The 12,331-nt window shown below is 48.9% G+C and overlaps 1 protein-coding gene across 3 annotated transcripts; it reads right to left on the bottom strand.

The window, feature by feature from the left end:
* Window positions 1–750: 750 nt before the first annotated feature.
* Window positions 751–10,577, bottom strand: LOC101403734 (sialic acid-binding Ig-like lectin 5). 3 transcript variants are annotated; one of them, XR_015549427.1, is made up of 10 exons: window positions 10,233–10,577; window positions 9,785–10,165; window positions 9,291–9,569; window positions 9,017–9,064; window positions 5,764–6,033; window positions 5,396–5,680; window positions 5,004–5,100; window positions 4,568–4,649; window positions 3,712–3,920; window positions 2,151–2,240 (listed from the first exon to the last, which is right to left on the bottom strand). XR_015549427.1 is itself a non-coding variant. In XM_087421232.1 (9 exons), the coding sequence occupies exons 1-9, from the start codon at window positions 10,267–10,269 to the stop codon at window positions 2,058–2,060; spliced, it is 1,662 nt and encodes a 553-aa protein (XP_087277358.1). In that variant the 5' UTR covers window positions 10,270–10,577; the 3' UTR covers window positions 751–2,057. The 3 variants fall into 3 exon arrangements, 2 of the variants coding, with proteins under 2 accessions (XP_087277358.1, XP_087277359.1); XM_087421232.1 differs by lacking the exon at window positions 3,712–3,920 and having other exon boundaries at window positions 751–2,240; XM_087421233.1 differs by having other exon boundaries at window positions 2,150–3,920.
* Window positions 10,578–12,331: the final 1,754 nt, after the last annotated feature.

The raw sequence follows: 12,331 nt of genomic DNA, 5'->3' as shown, positions 1-12,331 counted from the left end.
ACATCTGAGCAATTAATGTCCAGATCAAGAAACAGATCCTTACTGGAACCCCCAGGAGGTCCCTACTGGCCCCTTCCAGTCACTACCACCCAGGGGTAACCAGTATCCAGACTTCTAATACCAAAGGTTAGTTTTGCCTGTTTCTTTTTTTTTTTTTAGAGTAATTTTATTTATTTATTTATTTTTATTTATTTATTTATTTATTTTTGTGAGGAAGATCAGCCTCACATCCTGAGCTAACATCCATGCTAATCCTCCTCTTTTTGCTGAGGAAGACCAGCTCTGAGCTAACATCTATTGCCAATCCTCCTCCTTTCCTCCCCCCCCACAAAGCCCCAGCAGATAGTTGCACGTCATAGTTGCACATCCTTCTAGTTGGTGTATGTGGGACGCAGCCTCAGCATGGCCAGAGAAGCGGTGCTTCGGTGTGCGCCCAGGATCCAAACCCGGGTCGCCAGTAGCAGAGCGTGAGCACTTAACCGCTAAGCCACAGGGCCGGCCCAGTTTTGTCTGTTTCTAAACCTTACATCAAGGATATCACATAGTATGCACTCTTTGTGTCTGGGTTCTTTCACTCAACATTATGTATGTAAGATTCATAGATGTTGCATGGAGTTATTATTTGCTTCTTCCACTGCACTAACACTGTGCAATCAATTTATCTGTCTTACTGTTGATGGGCATTTGGTCTGGTCCCATTTTTCAGCCATGAGAGTTCCAGTTGCTCCACATCTTCATCAACACTTGATATTCTTTAAGAAATTTTTTTATTGTGATAAAGTATACATGACAAAAATTTACAGTTTTAATCACTTTTTTAAATGTGCAATTCGGTGGCATTAAGTACATTCGCATTGTACAACCATCACCACCATCTATCTCTAGAACTTTTTCATCATTCTAAATTGAAATTCTGTGCCCAATAAATACTAACTCCCAACTCACTCCCCCAATGCCCAGCCCCTGGTGTCCACTATATATTACTTTTATGTAGCATGGAGAAAAAATAACATAAAATTTACCATTGTAACCATTTTTAAGTGTTCGGTACAGTAGTGTTAACGATGTACACATTGCTGTCCATTAGATCTCTAGAACGTTCTCATCTTGCAAAACTGAAACTCTATACCTATTGAATAGCAACTTCCTGTTTCCCCCTCCCCTGAGCCTGCTCTACCTTCTGTTTCTAAGAGTTTGGTTACTTTAGATTCCTCATATAAGTGGAATCATGCAGTATTTGTCTTTTTGTGACTTGCTCATTTCACTTAGGGTAATGTCCTCAACACTTGATATTCTTGATATTATTTTTCTTATTTTAGCCAACTTGGTGGCTGTGCAGTGGCACAACGTTGTGATTTTTATTTGCATTTCCTTGACAGCTACTGAACTCTAACAGCTTTCTATGTGTTTATTGGCTCTTTGAATATCTTATTTTTTTATTGGATTGTCTGCCTTTTTCTTATTGATTTGTGGAAGATCTTTATATGTTCTTTATATACTCTGGACAAATCCTTGGTTAGATACATACATTGAGAAATATCTTCTCCCTCCAGAAAGTTACATTTAGAAATAGATTTAATTTTTAAAATAATACATGTTTCCTCCCCTAAAAAAAAGGAAAAACAAAAAGTAAAACAATACATGTTCCTAAAAATAGTCAAGCAAAATAGAGGTAGGTGGTAGAGCCACAAGCTCTCCATCTCCCTCCATCCTGAGGGAAATTTAACACATGACGTACTTAACAATGCCAGTGGTGCATTTTTTCACATTTAACAGTGTACCTCATGAATATTATCCCCCACTTTACAGAGGAGGAAACTAAGGCACAGAGAGGTAAAGTGACTGCCTGATCTAACACCCTTAGTAAGTAGCTGAGCCTGGGTTTGAACCCAGGAATCTCTGTGACCTTCAGCCACTCCCAGGAACTTCACATTCCCATTTATAAGCTTTGGCTCAGAGGGCTGTCAACTCTTCAAGGATTGGTGTCTGACACACATTTTCATCAGAGATGCCTTTTCTGGGCTCCAGTCAGTTTAGGGTGGTTGAGGAGAGAGTCGTCATTTCCGGACCTTGATTTCTGAGTACTCAGTGGTCTCCTGCTCCTGAATGTCACGTGATGTCATCCTCTGGAAACTGAGGGAGGCGTAATGGAGTTCCTGCTCCTCCTCTGAGGTGGAGGCGGGGGCAGCTGAGGTTGGGTGGTCTGAGGGGCTGTCTGACTTGGATTCATTCAGGTGACCCTGAGTGGGATGAGAGAAGGGCATCAGAGCTGGCCTTTGGGGTCTGGAAAAGGGAATTTGGGGCTTGAGGGGGAATTGACTTATTTATCCATTTCACACCCATTTCCTGAGGATTCACTCATTCATTTACGCACTCATTCATTCATTCACTCACTCATTCATTCATTCCTTCATACCTTTAACAAATTTTAATCATAACAGTCACTTCTCATTACTGATCTCACTGAATCCTTACAACCTCCCTCCGTAGATAGTATAAATATTATTCCCATTTTACAGATATGAAAACGGACTGAGTGAGCAAGATCAAGTGACTGTTCAGCAGACAAGATCCCCGACCTCAAACAGTCTATCAGGGCAAGGAGACAGTATCAGATTGTCACACACACACACACACAGACTTATCAAATTGCACATTGTGATCTGATGAACAGAAGCAGGGTGCTGTGGGTGAGGATCACAGGGGCCTGCAGTAGACCTGCCCCTGCCCTCAAGTGGCTCACAGTGTGATGGAGACAGGTCCGTGATTATCACAGGGTTGCAAGATGACATTCTGTCTGGCACAGGGCAGGGGAGCATGAAAGACAGTTAGGGGTCTGACCAGTGCCAAGGCGACGGACAGAGAGAATCACCCAGACAAAGGCACAAAAGAGCAGAAAAGCGAGCCCTGCCTGGAGATAGAAGGATTCTGGAACCAATTACAATGTTGGAAGTGGGTTCCACACCAACAAACAAGTCTCCAACACCAGCTGGGTGCCTTATAATTCAACTCAATTTGGATATTCTCTGCCTGGAGATAGCATCAGATCCCACAGTGTAAGGGCTCAATCCTACAAAACTGTCTCCACGAACTTCAGACGCCAATTGCAAGTCCAGGTTGTCATCTGTGCTTCTGATCAAATGGCTATAGATCAGAGGTTCCCGCGACCCTCTCCTTGGGTTCAATTAATTTGCTAGAGCGGCTCACAGAACTCAGAGAACTATTTTACTTACTAGATCACCAGTTTTTTATAAAAGGATATAACCCAGGAAGAGCCAGATGGAAGAGATGCATAAGGCGAGGTATGGGGAAGAGACACAGAGCTTCCACGCTCTCCAGTTGTGCCACTCTCCACAGACCTCCGTCTGTTCACCAACCCAGAAACTCTACAAACCCTGTCCTTTTGGGTTTTATGGAGGCTTCATTACATAGGTAGGGTTGATTAAAACATTGACTATTGGTGATTGGTTCAACCTCCAGCCCCTCTCCCCTTCCTGGAGGTCAGGAGGTGACACTGAAAGTTCCAATCCTGTGATCACGTGGTTGGTTCCCCTGGCAACCAGCCCACCCCCCCCTCCTTTGGCGCTTTTGGCAAAGTCACCTCATTAACATAACGAAAGACATCTTTATCCCTCCCATCACAGGAAATTCCAGGGGATCTAGGAGCTCAATGCCGGGAATGGGCACAAAGACCAAATATATATTTCTTACTATAAGTCACAATATCACAGTATATAATAAGCTCGTTTTGTGTGGAGGGACAGGAGGCCAGCTGGAGAACGCGGCAGGGGCCGTACTATAGAACGTCAGACTGAAGAATCTGGACTTGGTTCTCTTGGTCTGCGCTGTCCAATACAGTAGCCCCTGGTCACGTGTGGCTATCGAGCACATGAAATGTGGTGAGTCAGACCAGAGATGAGCTGTGAGTTTAAAACAAACACTGGATTTCAAAGACTTTGTAACAAAAAGAATGTGAAGTATCCCATTAATAATCCATATATTGATTATTGATGATATGCTGTTGAAGTGATCCTATTTTGGATATGTTGGGTTAAATAAAATGTTATATTAAAATTGATCTCATGTTTCTTTGTACCTTTTTAAAGTGGCTAAGTGTTAAGTTAGATGTGTGGCTAGCATCATGTTTCTGTTCGACTGTGCTGACCTAGGCAGTGGGGAGTAAGCAGAGGGTGACTGAACGTCAGCTGTTTGGGGAATTTCTTGCCAAAAGCTTGTTCAGGGAGAAGAGACGGAGTCAGTGACCCAGGAGAGACAGTAATGGCTCAACAGGAAAGGGCCCAATGGAGAAAGGCTTTGCTAAAAGGGAAAATGGACAGGAGTTAGTCAATGATTGGCTCTGGAAGGTGAAGGAGAGGAAAGAAGAGACAGTGATTCTCAGGCTTCTGAGTTGAGTGCAGCAGGAAATCCAGGGGAAGAAACAAATTTGGGGGGCAGAGGAGGAACTCATTTTTGATGTGCTGAGTAAACTGCCCATCAAAATGCCCGCCCTGCCCCTTGAGAGGTATCCAGATGGGACACTGGACAGAGAGATGCCCACATCACTCACCCAGGAAATGGTACTCAATGCAGGATGGACACCATCCCTGCTCGCTGCCTTCTCTGCCCACTTCTTCCTGTAGATCTTCACTCTGAGAAGAGAGACTAGAACTCTTCAGCCTGGTTGCCTTACTGTTGGGAGCCTAGAGGGGCTGACTGAGGCAAGGCGTGTAGGCCGCCATCTTGCTACAGAGACCATGATGAGAACACATGCTCCCTCCTCCTGGACAGCTGAAACCAGGTTTGGGGAACAGACTGTACACTTGGCCAAGAGGACAGAAAGCTAAATTCCTGATGCTGCTTCAACTAACGGCACTCCTCCCTGGCTTTGTCACCTTGCTGGATCCCTCAGCTCTGGGCTTTGAGTTTTGAGGTTCATTGAATCCCTCCACCCTCCCATACCACCACCTCTGGAGGCCTGTACCCACACCAGGGCCACCACTCACACGAAGAAGATGAGGCAGAAGCAGAGAGCGAGCAGGGCTGTGACACCAGCTCCCCCGATGGCCCCCACAATGGCCCCTGTCCTGGGTCCTGGTCTCCCTGCAGAAAAGAGAGATCTGGGGTAAACTGCAGTCCCCCTAAGCAGGCACCTGGGCATCCAGCTTTCTTGAATCCATGACCCATGTGTGTGCCCTCTTCTAACCAGGACTTGATCCTTTGTCCCCCACTCTTGTATACGATTGCAGCCTCCTGTCCCCCCAGCCAACTGACAGAGGACTCTGAACTCTAGTCCCCCTTCACCCTGAATCAGACCTGTTTCTCTCCCTCTCTATGTATTCTAGGATCCATGCTTCTGCATCCCCCTTCCCTGGACATCACCCTTCATAGCCCTGACCTGGTAGCAGCAGGACAGTGGTGCTCTGGTTCCCATGGGCATTTCTGGCCTCACAGCTGAGCTTGAGGCTGGAGCAGAGTCCCCCGCTGAGGATCAGGGAGCTGTTGGCCCAAGGGCCCGTGGAGCTGGAGGTGACCGTGAGGGAGGTGTTGCTGTGGTTCCCCTCCACCAGTTCTTCCCTCAGCCGCCAGTACAGGGAGGGGGCTGGCTGGGCTTGTGCAGAGCAGCTGCAGTGCAGACCCTTGTCCTCCCAGGAGCAGGAGGGACCGAACAGCTGTGGGGGCTCTGTGGGGAGAGAGGAGAGGAATCAGAGGAGCCTCTCTCCTCTTGAGGACCCAGGCGCCCTTCCCCAGGTATGTCCTACTCACTGGTCACAAAGAGGCTCAGGGAGGCTTCCAGGGAGCCCAACAGGTGCTGAGCTCGGCAGACGTATTTCCCATGGTCTCTCAACTCCACCTGAGGCAGCTCCAGGACCCCAGGGTTTGAGGGCTGCGAGGGGCTCAGGGGCAGGCTCCCCCGGGTCCAACTCATTCTGGCAGGAGGGTTGCTGTGGGCCACACAGACCAGGCGCAGGGACTGGCCCTCCTGGACTGGAAGAGATGAGCCATTGCCCAGAGCTTCAGGTCCTGGCAAGAAAGCTAAGAGAGATAGAGAAAGCTGAGCCCAGACCCTCATAGAGGATCTCTTTCTCTCTCTGTCTCTCTCTCTTTTCCTTTCATTGTGTAGATCTGTTTCTTCTCTTCCACTGACTGATGGGCTCATAACTTCTAGGCTCAGCCTCAAGGGGACAGGACTGGGAGCAGGCACTGCAGCCTTTCCAAGAGGTCCTCATGGGTGCATTTGTTTGAACTGCGTTGGTTCCCACGCCTCCCATCTTGGCCATCTGTGCCAACTCAGATACCAGATTTGCCTCTACAAATCTTGCTATTTTGTCTTTCAATAACGGTTCACTAAGACCTGTCTAGTTTTGCTGTGTCTGAGAGCTCACAGTCTCATGGGTGAAACACCCAAAAGCAGGTACTCACAGAGCAATATGACATGTTTTGTGATGGGGACAAATTGGGCTGAGGGAGCCCTGAGGACAGTAATGCATTGAGACTGTCAGGACAGGGAGGGCTTCCTGCAGGAGGAGAGGCTTAAGCAGAGCATGAGAATGGGTGGGAGCTGGCTAGAGGGTAGTGCCAATGGAAGAACATTATGTGAGGAAAGTACAAGAGGTGCAACTATAGCTGAGGTGTGAAATCACCCTCCATGCTCAGGGAAAAACAAATAGTTCTGTAAAGTTTGAGTGAATGGGCATGTTTGTGAATGCTTATATGTGAGGCTATTGGGACAAATTATGGAAGATTTAAAACACTACAGTAGAGTGGGTGAGAGTTAGAGGCATCAAAGAAAATATTGACTTACTCAACCATTGGTTTACTAGTAAATGTTTAACAACCAGCTCATTGGGGGAGAAAAAAAAATTCCCTGATTTGTAGTATTTGCCAATATCCTTGACAACTCCCATCTTGGCCAATGTCAAGCACCCAATTTTAAGTCACTGAGCCCAGAGTTGGAAAAAGATGGACACAATTGGCTCTTGCCAACCAGTGAGAGCCAATACGGGTACACCACTAAATGAACTCAAAAGAAAAATGCATGTTTTTGCCTGGAAAAATCACTGTATGCTATGTCAAAAGGCCATCAATAGACTGGAAATCAATCCTTTCAGCTAACACACAGCTGATGTCCTTAATATGAAGAGAGCTTCTTCAAACCATCAGGAAAAAATCCACAAAGAAAAACAAACAATTCTTAAACATAATGAAAGATACTCAGCCTAGTCACAAAATGATACTGCAACTTAACATGACAGTGAATTCACTTAGGATCAGCAGGGATGAACATGTTCAGCAGGGAAGGAGGCACGTTGCAGGTGGGAGTGTAAACAGAATCACCTCCATGCAGTGGGATTTGGCAACATTTGTAGAAATTACCAACATATCCTTTGATTGAGGACTTTCTTCTCTAGGAAATTATCTGACAGACACACGCACACACGTGGAGAATGTTTGTACAAGTTCTTCACTGCAGTATTATTTTTCTGAGAAGAAGACTGGAAACATCATAGGTTTCCACCAGTGGGGGACCAATTAATTACTTTATAGTATACTATACTTCCAGTTGGAAAACCATGGAGTCATCACTAAGAATGAAGAAGGTTTCCTATGTACTGATACAGAAGGATCCCTAAGACAGAGTAAGTCTGAGAAAAAGACAAGTTTAGTTCATAGAAATGTACCAATATCACTTCCTTAGTTCTGACAAATGTGCCGAGGTGATGTAAGATTTTAATGATGAGGGAAGATAAGCGATGGATTATGGAAACTCTCTGTACTATGTAAATCAAAAATTACTGCATGTGAAAAGATAATTAAAAATAATGATAAAGATGCAGAGCAGGCCAGCCCCGTGGCTTAGCGGTTAAGTGTGCATGCTCCACTACTGGCAGCCCTGGTTCGGATCTGGGGTGCGCACCGACGCACCACTTCTCCGGCCATGCTGAGGCCGCGTCCCACATACAGCAACTAAAAGGATGTGCGACTATGACATACAACTATCTACTGGGGCTTTGGGGAAAAAAAGGAGGAAGATTGGCAATAGGTGTTAGCTCAGAGCCTGTCTTCCTCAGCAAAACGGAGGAGGATTAGCACAGATGTTAGCTCAGGGCTGATCTTTCTCACACACACACACACACACAAAAAGATGCAGAGCAGTGTGTATAGTATGATGTGTACATATGTGTGTGTTTTTAAATATATATTCATAGGTTATATTTGGGAAGATAACCAAGAGGGAGGAATACAAGATGCTGAACACTATTTTATTCTAATTAAATTTGGCTAGGGACTGAATTGAGTTTCCCCCAAATTCATATGTTGAAGCCCTAACCCCCAGTGTGGTGGTATTTGAAAGTATCTGCGTGGGCTTTTGGGAGGTGATTAGGGTTAGATAAGGTCATGAGAGTGGGGCTCTCATGATGACATTGGTGCTCTTATAAGAAGAGACACCAGAGGGCTGGCTCTTTCTCAGCCCTGTGAGGACACAGCCAGAAGGTGGCAGTCTACAAGCCAGGAAGAGAGCCCTCACCAGGAACTGAATGGCTAGCACCTTGATCTTGGACTTTCAGCCTCCAGAACTGCAAGAAATAAATTCCTGTTCTTTAAGCCTCCCAGTCTGTGGTATTTTGTTATGGCAGCCCAAGCAGACTAAGGCAGTCTTATGTTTACTACTTTAAACACTAACATTAAAATGATCCAAGGAGGCTGGAGGAGTAGGCAGGGTCCACATCCTAAGGATAACGGGACAGGATTTGGGACAAGGCTGTGTCCCTGGCATGGGGACAGCACATCCATTGGACATGGAAGAGGTCATGCAAACTCCCCTATGGCAGGCTCAGCGGTGGGGCAAGGCCAGCTTGTAAGCTGATGATCGAGTGCGGGACTTCCCACGTCTGCTGTCCCCACACCTGACCTGAGCCTTTCTCCCATCTAAGTTCTGAACCCCAGCTCTGCTCTGAAGGGAGGAGACAGACCCCCCTTCCACCACACCTCTGGGAGAGGAGTGGCTGCGTCCTACCTGTGCCTTCTTTACGGAACACGCTGATGGTCAGGTTCTGGGGCGCATCTGTACAGACAGACATAATTGTTACCTTTTCAGTGGCAGGAACGTGGATGTTGGCCCTACTCTCCAGAAACTTTAGAAATAAGAGGGGGTGGAGTTGGGTGTCCTCTTTCCTTCCTCCCAGAACCAGCTTGCAGGACCCAGCACCCAGTACCCCAGGCCCTGACCCCCTTCCTCTCCCCCACACCCACTGCCCTCAGGGATCTGGCCGTCCTGGCCTGGCACTCACAGGACACATTGAGCTGGATGGTCCTCTCAGAGCTCACGCCAGCTCCGGGGAAGGTCACTTGACAGGTGAGGTTGGTGCCATGGTCCTGGGGCCCCGGGGTGAGGGTGAGCACTGAGGAGTGGGGAGACTTGGGTCCCCAGGGGTTGAGGGCGACCCCGATCCAGGAGAAGGTGGGGGGCGTCCCCCTCTCACAGGCCCATGGCACTGCACAGGTAATGTTCTTGGGGTGGCCAGATTCTAGAGTCCCCTGGAAGTGGACATCAGGTGTCTGTGTCAGAGCTGAGGAGAGAGACAGAGACCTGGGCCCTGGATATGGGGACCCCAAGTGTGACCCTAAGAGCAACCTCTGCCTCAGGCCAGCCATCTCCTCCCCAGCTGTCCTCAGTGTCCTGTCCTCCTGCATCACCCTTGGTTATTGCCATATGAGGTGCAGAGGATCCCCTCCCGGCCCTCAGAACCCATCCATGTGTCCTCTCCTTGACCCCATTCCTTACCTGTCACACGCATAGAGAGTGGGTTCTCTCTGTAATCATATTTCACATAAAACCCTCTCTCTATCCTAAAGAAGTATGTCCCCGAGTCCTTCCTCCTGGCGTCTCTGATGTCCAGGGAGCAGTCGTAGACCCGGGGGTCTCCAAGGAGGTGGAATCGGCCCTGGGTCGCCTCCTGCACTTCATGATCTGGGTTGTTTGTGGCCACAAGCGTACGCTGGTGCTGATATTCCCATTGTCGGAACCAGTAGCCGTGAGCTGGGTCGGAGTCAGTGTATCCATGTGCAGGGTAGGAGACATTGCAGGGCACTCGGACGCACAGGCCCTCCTGCACTGTCACAGATTCCACTTGCAGCTGGAATCTCCCATACTGAGCCTGGGATCCTGTAGGGAAACTAGGGTCAGCCACAGACCCCTCCCTGCCCACCCCCTCTCTCCTGGACACACTCACCTGCCCACAGCAGGGACAGCAGCAGCAGCGGCAGCATCTTTGGGGTCAGAGCCACAGGGCCTTGGTGTCACAGGACTGAGAGGAAGCCCCAGCAGGAAGCCCAGGCTGAGGTCAGACAGATGACTGACCACAGAAGAGGAACTTGACACCCACAGGCTGTTGGAGCTGGCATGGCCCTTGGACAATAACTACTTCTACTTTCCAGATGGGGTCCCGATGAGGGTCACACAACAACAAGGAGGACCCGACTCAGTGCTCCTGGTTCCCTGTCCGTGGCCTGTCCCTCTCGCATCATTGTTCACGCCAGAAAAGTAGGCACTGTCTGGCCAATCAGAGCTTCTAGATGCCCCGAAAGGTCAGTTGCGCCAGGTGTGGGACTCAAGAGGGACTTGCAGGGGAACTTAGATCTGTGAAAGATGAGGAAGGGTCCCCACAACCCCAGAAGAGGGAGGAGGTGATTAATGAATGAATGAACATGACAACGGCATCTTGAGCATCTACTCCTTTCTAGGGAGTGGAGTCACAGGGGACAATGTGACAGACTTTGTCTCTGTCCTTGAGAGCTTCTCTAACACCTGAGGAGGCAGAGAAAGCCCAAGCCATTCCAGCTCCTGTTGGGACAGTGTGTGATGGTGGAAGCACAGGCAGGGGCTTGTAGGAACCCGATTGCCCTGTGCAGCGAGAAGGAGAGCTCCCAGGTAGAAATGGCAGAGTGGACGGTATCAGGATTCTGAGGAGGTCGGAGGACGTAACCACCACGGGTGGTCCTGGGGCTTCCTGACCTGCTCACAGCCCCTGCTCCAGGCATCCCTGGTGCTGACTGCACAGGCCAGGTCTGAGAGCCGGGCATTTGGAGCAAGATGACAGCAGAAAGTGACATCAGGGTAATGCCCCAGCTTTGGATGAAAGGGGCCTGACCTTTCTCCCCTCCAAGCCTCAGTTTCCTCATCTGTCACATGGAGGGATCCCAATTCTCAGCCCTCATCTGTGAGAGTGTCCAATATGAGGACAGAAGGGGGCAGTCCTGCAGGTCAAGGGCCTGGCTCTGCCCACTCCTCAGTGGTCATTCTGAGTCCCGCCCTCAGCGAGAAGCTCATGGTGGTCAGCACTGTCATGGAGCTTCCTCATCCGAGGCTTCCAGTGAGGCGTCAGGGCTCGGGCTCTGCAGCCAGATGGCCTTGGGGTCAAGTCTGGCTCCCTAATGATCACTGTGCCACCTTGGGAAGTGGTTTAACCACTCTGCGGATAGTCAGATGCCTATGTGCATGGGGTGCTTTATGCTCAATTGTGTCACCTCCAAAACTCATATGTTGAAGCCCTAACCCCTAGTATCTCCAAATGTGACTATCTTTGGAGATAGGACCTTCAAAGAGGTAATTAAATTAACTGAAGTCATTAAGGTGAGCACTAATCTAATAGGACTGGTGTCCTTATAAGAAGAGGAGATCAGGACACAGACGTGCACAAAGGGAAGACGAAGTGAAGATGGGGGAGGGGAAGGCAGCCATCTGCAAGCCAAAGAGAGAGGCCACAGAAGGAACCAGCCCTGCCAACACATTGGTCTCCTGCTTCCTCCCTTCAGAATTGTGAGACAAAGAATTTCGATGATTTAAGTCACCAACTAGGTGGTATCTTGTTATGTCATCCCAAGTAAACTAATACATGGGGTCACCAAAAAGATAAACGTGCTCATGAAAGTAAAGTCCTCTGAAAAAGCCTGGTCTGGCCCACAGTGGACTCAGGCCACTGTGTCCAGTGGCTAGTCTGCAGGATGGGGCCGCTCTGGGGGTGGAAGGAGAAAAGGGAAGAGAAAGGTTTGGTAACCAGAGGAAACCTCTGCTGCTCCTCTGTGCATCAGCTCTGAACTCTGCGGGCTCTTACTTCACCCCGGCTACACTTCCCCTCCTCTCCCCAGGACAGGACAGGGTCCGTGGTCCTCTGCTGGGGCTGGTCCCTCTGCTGGCTGAGCCTGTCACTGCTCCTGCACCCTGGGCACCTGTCACCCATCTGTTGAGTGTAGTGTCCTGGGGGGCAGGGCTGAGGTGAGGCTGACCCTGGAGGAGCAGCAGCCAGAGCCAGGAGTGGGGAGCAGAGACACA

The sequence above is a fragment of the Ceratotherium simum genome, chromosome 33 (assembly GCF_057802395.1).
Source record: "Ceratotherium simum simum isolate JZ-2026a chromosome 33, ASM5780239v1, whole genome shotgun sequence".
Taxonomy (NCBI): Eukaryota; Metazoa; Chordata; class Mammalia; order Perissodactyla; family Rhinocerotidae; genus Ceratotherium; species Ceratotherium simum.
The sequence above is the reverse complement of the archived record's forward strand: the minus strand, read 5'-3'. Positions and strand labels throughout refer to the sequence as shown.